Below are 12,053 nucleotides of genomic sequence, written 5' to 3' on the forward strand. Positions count from 1 at the left end.
TTTCTCAGTTTGCTCCAGATCCAGGAGCCGAGCCGGTGCGGAGCCTGGAGCATCCCCTGCCCAGACCCTGTTCCCTCTCTGCAGAGACAGTTCCGCCAGTTCCGCCGAGAGTGCGGGGAAGGACACGCTTGCAAGCACTCTGCAGAGCTGATGTGACTTAGACACTTCCACACGTGGGGAGCTCAACCGCTCGTTTCTCCACGAGCCCGCCCAGCCCTCATCATTCCACCGTTCAACCTTTATGGCACCCCCGTGTGTGTCAGGCAGCAGCAGCGGTCACAATTATACTAAACGCCCATAAAATAATGCCCTTCGGAAGGGAAGAGCCCTTCACGATTTTGTACGTCACATGTGTGGTGGTCTCTCGCTCCCCAGTAGATGGAGCAGCCCTAAGTCACCTGCGAAGCCAAAAGCGTCTCCACACTTCACTTTCCTACACCTGTCACGTCCCCTCTACAGCTGTTCACACTTTTCCTTCCATCAGGCTGGCCACCCACGTGTTTTCCCAGAATATTACAGCTGGGGGTGCCTTGGGGATCACCTTGTCCCTGCTTTCATCGGACAACTCAAGTTGGGCCCCTTCAGTGCATCCCCCTAATTCCTTTGCCTCATTGACCCCACTTGGGGGACCTGCCTTCTCCCACGGACAGGCCTGTATTTCCCATTCTTGGAAGGCTCTCCTCACCTGGATGAGATGTGAAGGTTGGCGTAGAACAACTATTCTCAACCAGCACCAACCACCAGGAGACGTTTGGAATGGCCGGAGACATTGTGGGTTGTCACCACGGGGGGAAGTGCTGCTGGGTAACCGTCCTGCAGTGCACAAGACAGTCCCCCAACAAAGAATTACCCAGTGGAAAATGTCAGCAGCGGCACAGCCGAGAGATGATGGTGCCAAGGCCCAGAGGCTTCCAGTTAAAATCAGGACTCTTGGGTTTTTCCTCAGCTCAGTCTCGCCACCTAGTGACCTTAGCAAAAAAGTCAGGCAGATGCTCCGAACCTGAATTTCTGCGTCTGTCAATTGAGGGCAAACGGGTGGTTGACCTTCCTGCTTCGGGAGTGTTGCTTCAGGACAAACAACACCCTGTGTGGGTGCCCAGCCCAGGCATCATCGCCCCGATTCGTCAGGTGGCCGAAAGACAGGATTCCAGCCTGGCTTTCTGTGTTGGGGGGATTTTTGTAAGAGAATGTTTATTCCCCCCCCCCCCCCCCCCCAAATAGCAACAGACTTCTCTCTTCTTTACAGGCAAGATTTCCGAGATCCTGGGTGTCGGCACGGTCGGTCCACTGACCAGGCTGGTTCTGGTGAACGCCATCTACTTCAAAGGCAGGTGGAAGGAGCAGTTCGACACAAAGCACACCAGGGGGATGCCCTTCAAAGCCAAGCAGGTGGGGACGGAGGTGTCAGGCACTCCGCTGCTGTCTTCAGGTCACGCGCCGGGAAAGGCCGTGAGGGGAAAACTTCCACCGTTTATTTCCCACCCGCGGTGGCTAATCTGTTTCTGAGTGTATTTCACTCCCCCATCTACCTGTTATTGGAGAAGGGAGGAGAAAAACAGAATATTTTTCTATTGATAGTTTCCTTTCTTCCATCCGCGATCCAACTGACCTTCTGTCTCTGGTCATATTGTTGCGATTGAAAGAAAATTTCTCCTAAGCCTTGGAACGATGCTCGTATTACACTGTCACTTAGCTATCTCCTTGGTGTCACTGACGGCTGTGCCTATTTATTGCCTCAGAACCCATGGCTTTGCAGTTCTGAGCACAGGGAAGAAGGTGTTAACAGGTGTTGAGGCTGATTATTTATTTTTAATTTTTCGCATCTTTTAAAAATAAAAATCGGCCCAGCCGGGAGTGGCTCAGCGGTTGAGCATCGACCTAGGATCCAGGCGATCAGGGTTCGATTCCCGGTCAGGGCACATGCCCGGGTTGCGGGCTCGATCAATGACTCTCTTATCATTGATGCTTCTATCTCTCTCTCTCCCTTCTTCTCTCTGAAATCAATAAAGATATATTTAAATAAAATAAAATAAAAATCGTATATAGTCAAGGTGTACAAGATGATGATTTGATAAACTTAGAGAAATGATTACTACAGTAACGCTAACATATCTCCCCACATAGTTACCTTCTTGTGTGTGATGAGAACCCCTGAAATCTACTCACTTAGCAACTTTTCAGTATTCAGTACAGTATTATTAACTGTAGCCCCCATGCTGGACAGAAGATATCCAGACTTATAAGCCTAACTTTAAAAATACTCGTCTCCACTCCCTTTCGTGTATGATAGTGCCTGACGGGCTGGCGTGGGGGCATCAATAGCTATTAGCTGGAATTCGACCTTCACCAACTTGATAACAGCATGTTGCATAAAAGTTTGAAAGTTTAGAATATATTTGATGCAAGTTTAAGAACGGTGGGCCCTACGCATCTTGTTAAGGTTCTCCCTCCAAGAAAACCAAAGCTGTAAAACCAATTCTATAATTGAGCAACTTTTCAAAATAAATCCTAACTCCCTCCGGCCTGTCCATCTTCCCTAACCTGACCCTTCAGCCCAAAGGCCTGAATATTGGTGAATTCTCCTCTCAACTTAGGAAAATAATTTTTAATTATAAGGTCACCGGGTGTGCTTCCTTATGCATTTTTTCAAAAGATCAGAAACACAACTTCCTCCGAAAATAATGGGAGGGTTTTCTGTCTGTCTACACTCCACCCTTCATTCTCTTGCCTGGTTGTATTTGTTCTGCTGGGGCATGGGCATGGGCATGTTGTACTCAATACTAACATGTAATAATGAGGGTTTTGTCATATGTTTATCAGCATAAACACACAGAAGTAATATCTCTCTTATATGCACCTAGGGGTTCTGTGAATTAGACATAATTTTAATGAACTGTGCTCATTTTTCAGTGATCTGATTTTAATTTTATGTTTTCATTAGGAAAAAAAGACAGTGCAGATGATGTTTAAGCAAGATAAATTTAAAATGGGCTGTGTGGAGGAGGTGCACAGCCAGATCCTGGAGCTGCCCTACGAGGGGCAGGAGCTGAGCATGTTCATCCTGCTGCCCGAGGATGGCACTGATCTCTCGGTGGTAAGTGAGCCCTCGGCAGTGAGTCTGAGCGTCTGCGGATCCAGCCTTGGCGCCTTTCTTTAAGTCCATCCACCAGGTAGCATTCGAGGAGTTTCCCGTTTGGGGTTAGTACAAAGAGTGCTGGATGAACACCGTTGCTTGTCTTTGGTGGGGGGGTGTATGCGTTTCAATCAAGTCTATAGCTAGGAATGGAATTGTGGGCAAGGGCAAATGTGGATGAAGCTAGGAGAGAGTTCCAAGAATTTAAGGGCATTCTTCTTTGTTCTGAAGAGGGGCTAGTTGGGGCCCAGTAACGCTGAATGAAGGTCCTGGAAGAGGGTAGGATGGAGCTGGGCAGTGGCTCTCAACCAGTCGTGTGCATAGGAATCTCCTGGGCATCTTGTTACAACGCGATTTTGATTCAGGGGGGTTTATGGCCTGAGGTTTTTGCATTTCTAATAAGATTCCAGGTGATGCAGGTGCTGTTGGTCATGGACCACATGTTGAGTAGCAACAGCCTAAAGTACAGCTGAGAAACGCACCTTAGACAGGAGAGAGCCCTCTTCCCGTGACAGAAGAGGAACGGGGTTCAGGAGGAAGGCAAATTCGTAAGGTGGGAGGCGCAGGACCCACAGCATGCTGGTTGTCTGGCTCCCTGGGGGTGGAAGAAGCCCTCATTTATGATGTTGGCTGATTTCATGGTGTAAATACTCCCATTTGGCTAAGTTTAGGTTACCAAGGGTTTAACAATTGACTCCCACCGGAGGTACAAGCCACTCCTGCACACAGTGCACAGGGTGTGAACGTGGGGCAGGCGGCGGGCAAGCAAGGATCCCAGGACATCGGTCCTTTTGAACAGCCCATCGCCGCTCTCCCTTCCCCAGAAGCACGTCCCCCTTGCCGTTCAGATGTCCCCGATTTCCTCCTTGCACAGATCAGAGCTCCGAGCCTTGCTCTGTCTCCCTTTTGTCAGCAATTTCTCCAACTCTCGTAATGTGCATCTCATGAATATACTCAAGTGGTCATGAGAATTTTCTAAACTAGAAAACATTTGAGATGAATTTGTTATAGGTGGTTTAAAAAAAAATACCCTCTCCTTGTCTCAGGTGTTTTCCAGCTGTTTTACTCTTGTTCCCATAAAACAGGGAAAAGATGAGAATTTGAGGGAAAATCTTGATGTGTTTACGAGAGGGACCATCTCTGTAGATTGTCCTGGACCGCAGCTCACCGCCTTGTTGCGTGTCACGGGGTGAGGGGTAAAGAGGGATCGCACCGGGCTGCCGTCACCTGGATTTTAGGATTTGACTCTCCGTTGCTCCAGGTGGAGGAAGCGCTTACGTACGAGAAGCTCAGAGCCTGGACGGACCCAGAAAACATGACTGAGATTAAAGTTCAAGTTTTCCTCCCTCGGCTGAAGCTGGAGGAGAGCTACGAGTTGGAGTCCTTCCTTCAAGGTTTAGGAATGATCGATGCTTTTGAGGAGGCCAAGGCAGACTTTTCCGGAATGTCAACGAAGAAGAACGTGCCCGTGTCCAAGGTGGCGCACAAGTGCTTCGTGGAGGTCACGGAGGAGGGCACGGAGGCGGCCGCGGCCACGGCCGTGGTCAGGAATTCCCGCTGCAGCAGGATGGAGCCCAGGTTCTGCGCAGACCACCCCTTCCTTTTCTTCATCAGGCACCACAGGACCAACAGCCTCTTGTTCTGCGGCAGGTTCTCTTCTCCATAAGGGGGGCCGTTGCCTAGGGGCTCTCCTTGACCCTCTGCCAGCCTCGCCGTGGTTCACATTCTGTATGACCAAAATAAAGCGTGTGCACCTAGGACGCCTGTGACTGTCTTTACCGAATATTCCACGGCCACTGAGAGTAACTGAGGCTTGAGGTGTGTGGTGTTTGGGAAGGAGAAGGGCGTGCTTGTTCGGGAATGTTCAGGGAGCTCCTCCCTCTCACACTCTGCCCTCGCCTACCTGTCCGAGGACGGCCAGCTGTCCTCAAAGTCTGTGCTCATAGTTTGTGGGCATCTTTAAGAACTTGCCATGGATTGGCACATCAGCATGCCCTTCCATCCTGCAGTGATCTCAAAGACCGTTGAGGTGCCCACCACCGCTGGCAAGCTCACCTGGAGAAGCCAGTGTCCAGGCCCCCTGCACACAAGGCCAGGAGTGAATGCTGCAGAGTGAACACTGCAGCCACAAGTGTCTCATCAACAGCTCAGACACTGTCCCCCAGTTCATATCCGCATGTCCCACGTCTCTCACGGTCCCTTATAAAAATCACTCCTTCAGGTCTTTTTGCCATAAACCTGATACGAGTTCAGAGGCTCAGCAGGGAGCTTCAGGACTGAGCTTGGAGCCCAATCCTGGAACGTGCCCAATCCTCTCCACTCCCTTTGCTTCCGAAACATACACACAACCGGGAAAGAACCCACATCGAGCACTTCTTGGAAGCAGCGACCCTCTAGTTAATCATAGGTGGTCAGACACGGCTCAAACACCCCCTTACTTAAGAACAGACCTCCCTACATAATTTTTCTGATTAAAAATTTTTTGGTGTGTTATGGCAGCAATTTGGAAACTATAGAAAAGTATACAAAGAAAATTTGTCCCCCACAGTTGCGCTACTGAGCAGTCACTGCTGTAAACAATGATACCTTCCCTGTTCTATGTATGTAAATAGTTGATAAACATTTCAACACAGTTAATCATGCCTTCCTGTAGCTCATTTCTACCCTTAGAAAGGTATCTGACTTGACCTTGCGATGTGTAGCATCTGTGCATATTGTGACCAGATATCCCAGTCCTAAAAAACCCTAAAAAAAGTATGTTCAAGAGGCATAAAAATAATGCTCATAGCAACATTGTTCATCACAGCAAGAAAAAAATGTCAAAAAGTAGGAAAAACACTGAATTATTAAAATGAATCAATCATGCTACACTCATGCAGTGGAAGGAATCGGGGTCCTTGCCTTGCTCAGCTCTGGGGCACCATTCGCATAGTCGGCACGTTTCACATAGCACATAACGTTACTGGCATCTTCGGGAGGCTGTACAAATTTGTGCAGAATACCATATATCAGGCAAAATAAATTAATCATAGCTACCACCATAAAGCACAATGCCGACCAAAAATAACGAGTGTCGGTTGCATTTGCATCATGTTAAACAATAGGCAAACTGACTATTGTGGTGCTCAGAGATGCATATGTATAGTAAAGCTATACAGGGAAAAACAGGAATTAATGCAAAATATAGAATAATAGAAATCCAGGGCAGGGAGAGCATGTGATTGGCTAGGTCAGCAGGGAGCTTTAAATTTATTCATGATACTCTGTTTTTTTAAGCTGGCTAGTGGATATTAGATAATTGTTTAATTCACTATTAACCTTTAAATATGCATGTATGTAAGTCCATTGCATTATATGCACGATACATTTAACAGTGGAAAGAAATTTAACAAAAGAATGGATGAATCATGGTGTAATATGATGCTTTGAGAACTACAGTCAGCTAAAAGATAAAATCAAATATTGCAAATTTAATAAACTAAATGTAACTTTCCTGTTAAAAGACAAAATCTTTTAGGTTGGAAATGAACAACAGTATTTTGCCAAACGTGGATTTCAATTAGCATTTCTCAAAGTGACACAAAATAGGAACGTGAACTGATGGGCAAAGATGTTCAGGCAAATTTAAAAGGACAGCGGTAGTCAAGCTATAATAATGTCAGAACAAATAGACTTTAAGGAAATGAATTAAAATGGAGAAATGCTGTCATTTGATAGAGAAAAGGGTGTGATTCATAGGGAAGATAAAATGTATTCTTCAACATGTCTCTTTCAATATTGGACAGATGAGCATAGAAAAAAATAAATCATAAAAGTTAGATGAAAAAGTTCAATATTACACTGTATTTTATACTAAGACCCATTTTTGTTCATCTCCACATCTCTGAAATTAAGACAGGTAATTGTTATTGCCCATACATACTTGCATTTAGTCATAGACGGCTAGAATTTTTTCACTTGTTATGTGTTGAGGACCCTTGTCATTTATTAAAGATTATATTATTATTTGGCATTGAAAAAATTACTGTGAATGTCAAAAATGATTGGAGTGAAACAGTGATGTGGAATTTGATAGCAGAGAAGCAAATGCTTTATGTTTGGAGGGATGAGTGCGAGTTCCCGCTTTCTCGCAGAGCAGTGACTGCAAATGACCGGAGCTCAGAACGACAGGCAGAGAAAGCCCTGCTGAAAGGTGGCCCATCACGTGCCAACAGCGGGTCAGCTCGGGAGAGAATCCCAGGGACAGCTGTGCTGTGTTGGCCCCTGTTGGTGGTGTTTGGTGAAACCCACACAGCAAAGCTCTTGGCCGCACAAAATACAGCATTGGGATGAAAAACATTAACATCCATGGTTTTAGGCCCCATCGTGATGAAAATGACAGAGTCCCTGAACATGTTCTAAGGTTATTTTGTAGTATATTTTGCAAATATTTAATTTTACTTATGAACAAGAATAGGTCCATTAAAATATCTAAATATATAAAAGAACTCTACATATTTATACAATAAAAATTTAAGCGAAAGAAAGTATCGCATCATAATTCAATGGGCAGAGCTTTCATTTCCTTAGTAATGCATGAAATAATAGTGTGTTTGGAATCGATGAAATGGGTGTGGTTTACTGGATGATGTCTTCCCTCCCTGTCTCACCGTCTAGAATGCCTGTGCATTGAGTGTTAGACCCACAGCTCAGCTCTTCTCTGCTTTCTCTAGTTTCCATGTTACAATCCTGAAAGATTTCTTGAGCTTTTTCTCTCAGTGCTCCTATTGATTTTGGGGGGCAGTAATGTGTTACATTTCACAATTTTTTTTTTGGCCTTTTGATGATTCCTTTTTTCATGCCAGTGTGTGTGTGTGTGTGTGTCTAGGTGTGTGTACCCATGTGTAATAACTTCTAGCATTAGCTGAGGACATTAATTGGAATTTTTAATGTTCTTGTCGGAATTGTTTCTTCCAGATCAGCTCGGCTGAGTGTCAGTGCTGGCCCTTCTCTAGTAAACCCGTGATTCAAGGGGTTTAAGTTGAGGAGGGTTGCACTTAAATGGGCAGTTTCTAAAGATTGTTTGGACAGCTCTATGGGGAATAAAATAAAGGGGCAAAAGTAGAAACAAGAAGCCCAGCTGGAAGATTATGTAATAATCTTGACAAGCGATGAGGGCCGTTCACACTAGATGAGTAGAGAGGTACATGTAGGGAAGGGAATGGGTTAGCGTCACCTGTTAAAGAGGATCTCAGAGGTCCGAGTGTTGGACAGAATGGGGGTGGTGGTGACAAGTGCCGCTACTGAAGGGCTGGCAGGAGCGCAGGGACGGAAGAAGGTGTGTTCCTGCGATGGGGCAGCTGAGGGGGGTCAGGAGTAGGAGGTTTTAGGTGAGATGGGGACCAAGGGTCCCATTTTGAACTTGTTAGCATTGAGACGCCTGCACCATGCTCTCTCATGTTATCTCATGAGGACAGCTTCATGGCCGGGTCTGGAGCCCCGAAGATTGTTTGAGATGAATGAGGGGCCATGAAAGTGGCTAGGAAAGCAGGGGACCTGGGAAGAGAGTGTGCGGTGTGTCCTTGGAGCGATCCTTCCTTGTGCCAATTATCTCAGTCTCGTGCCAGGCAGGCTCTCCTCTCCTTGATTGTGTGATCCCATTTCATAAATAATACATCTGGATTTCTGCCGTGCATGCCGGTACATTAGGTTCTGCAGAAGGCCGTTCTCAGATTGTCTTTCTCGGAGTATTTTTCATGCTGCTTCTTTCTTTCCCTTTGATCCGAAGTTGTTTAGCTCTACAGGTTCCGTGCTTTAAAAAACAACATTTTTTAACATATTTTTTAAGAACGTGTAATCGGTTTATCTGAAAGGCAGATAAGCTACAGAACTCCAAAACCCTGGCAGTTTTCTGAAAGGTGAATTGTTCGAATGTCTCCCCTATTGACTGATCCTCAGGACCCCTCATACTAAGCAGTGCAAAAATTCTCTTTTTTTTAACTTTTTGGGTTGCCTGCCTTTCCCCTGATCTATAATACTGAATTTTGTGGGGTTCAGTTTCTAGGATGCACCATGTCTTCCCCAGCTCCCCATCCTTTCTGCCCAGGATTTCTGTGGAATTTCCAGCCTTTGTCTCTGTCTATATGGTGCCAGATGAATCTGCAGCTGGGGGGGGGGGGGTGTAGTCTATGACTGAGGTGTCTTCCAACAAGTCTATGTAGCACAACACAGAGCAGATCTAAGACAGCCAGACAAATAGGAGGCCCAGCATCTGGCGACCTTGAGCTTCAGCCCTCAGTAACTGGGCAAAGGTGGATTTGCAGGTAGATAGAAAACTTCAGAAATTGGCTCCATGGACACAGAAAAGGCGGTTGCTAACAATTCAGAAGTCACTAACTAGTTCTGTGACCTTGAGCAGGTAACTGAAAGTCCTTTGGGTTCAGCGTCTCCTCCTTTGTAACATTAAAGGGTTTGTCCACAGGATCCCTAAGTGGCTTCCAGCTCTGACCTTCTCGAACAAACGTGCAGCACGAGGCTACTTGGGGCCATGCCCTTTGCTTCCGCGTTGCGTGTTTTCATTACGTTGGAAGCTTTTGTTATTTTCAAGATGACTCTCGTTGTTAGAAATGTAAGTGTGCTTGTTACATCGATCCCTTTTTCATTTCGGTTCAAGACTCTGATGACGGTTGCCAGGGAGAGCGTCGCCAAATAGAATCATGTTTTCTGTTCTAACATGTGTTTCATCTTCATCTTTTGTCAGTGGAAATATTGCTCTTTGTCTTTCCAGCATCTTCAGTGACACTCCTCCCCTCACGCGGGGCCTCCGAAGGTTTTCTCATCAGAATTAGGCCTCTGCTAACAGCTCCCAGGCTGCTGCTTGTGCCCGAGAAGGGGGCTTGGGCAAGGCTGCGTGTGCCAACCACGTCTCTGGGCAATACCCTTTCTTCCAATAAAGAGAGCTGGCCTTCAACTAGAGGACCAGGATTTGGAGGACACCACCCCCTCGAGGCTCCGTGGCTCCTGTTGCCTTCCCGCTGCTGATTGGAAGTCAGTTTATTTATATCCCAGACCCTCTGTGCCTCCTCCCCAGGAGGGGCCCGGGAGTCCTGGGTTTGGGGGCAAGGGTCCCGCTGACCTGGTCGTCCACTGTTGAAAAGCACAGCTGGTGAAATGGTCATAAAGCCCTTTGGCTGGGAGAGGCCTCACTTACCCAAAGGGGCAGAGCTTTTCCGAAGGTGCATGAAGAGAGTTTGAGATGCGTGAGGGTGCAATGCAACTCTGTTTTCTGAGAAACAGGTTTGAAACCAGGTTTTTGTGTGTTTTTTTCTGGTTGAAATCAGGTTTGTTCTAGAAAGCCCGGGATCTCTGATACTTCTGCCTTGAGGGGAGGCTGAAGGATGATTCCCGTAGCTGTAGGTAGACATCAGAGAGAAATATCAGTGGTGATGAGCGGAAGGGATAAACACATTGTTATTGCTAAGAGGGACAAGCGGTGGAGATGGGTTTACTGGGAAGTCACCGAGGTTTGGTATTTAAATAAGGAAGGATTTTAGGAGTAATCTAAACACCACTCTCACGTTTGTGAGGCCTAAGACTCAGAGAGCTTGTATGGCTTGCCCGGCACCCGCATGTAGCCTACGCATTATAGCAATTTTTAAACTATTTTTTAATGAAGCACCCTGGAGCACAAATCTTGCTGGGGGCAGTCCTGAGTGATGGGTGTGGGAGGAGAGGCGTGAGGCCTACCCGAGTCACTGAGGTGTCCTGTCCTCAATCTGTCCTGACCCTTGCTCTAGGCCCTAAGACTTTCACCATCACAGACAATAACAGAGAGCTGTTTCTGCACTTCCTTCTATATTTATAGAAGATAGAGCAGCACCCCCCAAGGCACAACAAGAGAAACTGAGGCAGCATCCTGATTTCCACCTTTCTGGTACCTCCCACGTGATTCCTTAAAACCCTACCATCCACCAACCCTTCCCTGGTTAGTTTGGAGCAGACTTATCTACACCCTCCGAATCTAATCTTTTTTAGGGTCCTAATTTTTTAAAAAGTAAGTATACCACACACAGATGGTGGATTATAGAATTGCACACCTGAAGCCTATATAATTTTATTAACCAGTGTCACCCCAATAAATTCAATAAAAAAAGAGTAAGTATATTCATATCACCCTCTGCTTTTCCATGCCTTCATGATAATTCCAACCTGTCCGAGCAGCACACCCTTTCGGGTCTGCCTGCTCGCTCAATCTTTATTTTCCTCCCTTCCCATTTCCTCGCACTTGTATGCAATGTTCCAGTTGCAGTGTACCTGGTGCTTTCATGAATATCCCACACCGCTTCCTGTCCTCAAGCCCACGGGTATCTATCGGCCAAACAGGGTGCCTCCTCTCTGTTTCTTGTCGTCATAAGCACCTTGCAGCCAGGAGGACTTCTCAGGTGGCCCCAGGTAAAGGTAAGACAAGAGGCGCCCAGCTACCAGAAAGCGGCACAGATCCACTGTCCGGTCCGGATACTTCCGTCACCAGCTTCTCATTGGAAAAGTTTAGGTCTCCCCACTTTAGAGATGGGGGAACACAAAGTACTAATGAGATCTTTTAAATAAAGGGCTGCAAATTCGACACAGCTAATAGGCAGCAAAGAAGGATTTGACCTTTTGGGTTGGACCTCCCGTCGGGACCTCTCACGCTCAGCAGCTGCTCTGCAGAATGCTGAGGCCTTGCTGCCCGACGCCTGCCTCCCTCTATTTCCAAAAGGATAGGCAAAATTACTCACGTTCACTTATGTACTTACCGTGGTTGTCCATATGGAATTTCTTATTGGACTCTTGAGTCTGTGCTGGAGACAAAATTTTTATTACAGAAGCACTGGTTGTAATTATAATTTTTAAAATTCCACCCATTTAGGGCCAGTTCACAGATACGCTGGTCACAGTAACC

General features: G+C 46.5%; 1 protein-coding gene across 1 annotated transcript in view; it reads left to right on the forward strand.

Moving 5' to 3' along the window:
• Window positions 1–7,646, forward strand: part of LOC308562359 (uncharacterized protein) — a 30,871-nt gene extending 23,225 nt beyond the window's left edge. The window contains exons 14-16 of the mRNA XM_081148344.1: window positions 1,247–1,389; window positions 2,942–3,094; window positions 4,395–7,646. Of these exons, the coding sequence (XP_081004470.1) occupies window positions 1,247–1,389; window positions 2,942–3,094; window positions 4,395–4,799 (701 nt within the window). The 3' untranslated portion in view covers window positions 4,800–7,646. The remainder of the gene's footprint in view (window positions 1–1,246; window positions 1,390–2,941; window positions 3,095–4,394) is intronic.
• The last annotated feature ends 4,407 nt before the right edge of the window (window positions 7,647–12,053 follow it).

This window comes from Miniopterus schreibersii, assembly GCF_964146895.1.
Source record: "Miniopterus schreibersii genome assembly, chromosome: 10".
In the NCBI taxonomy this organism is placed as follows: domain Eukaryota; kingdom Metazoa; phylum Chordata; class Mammalia; order Chiroptera; family Miniopteridae; genus Miniopterus; species Miniopterus schreibersii.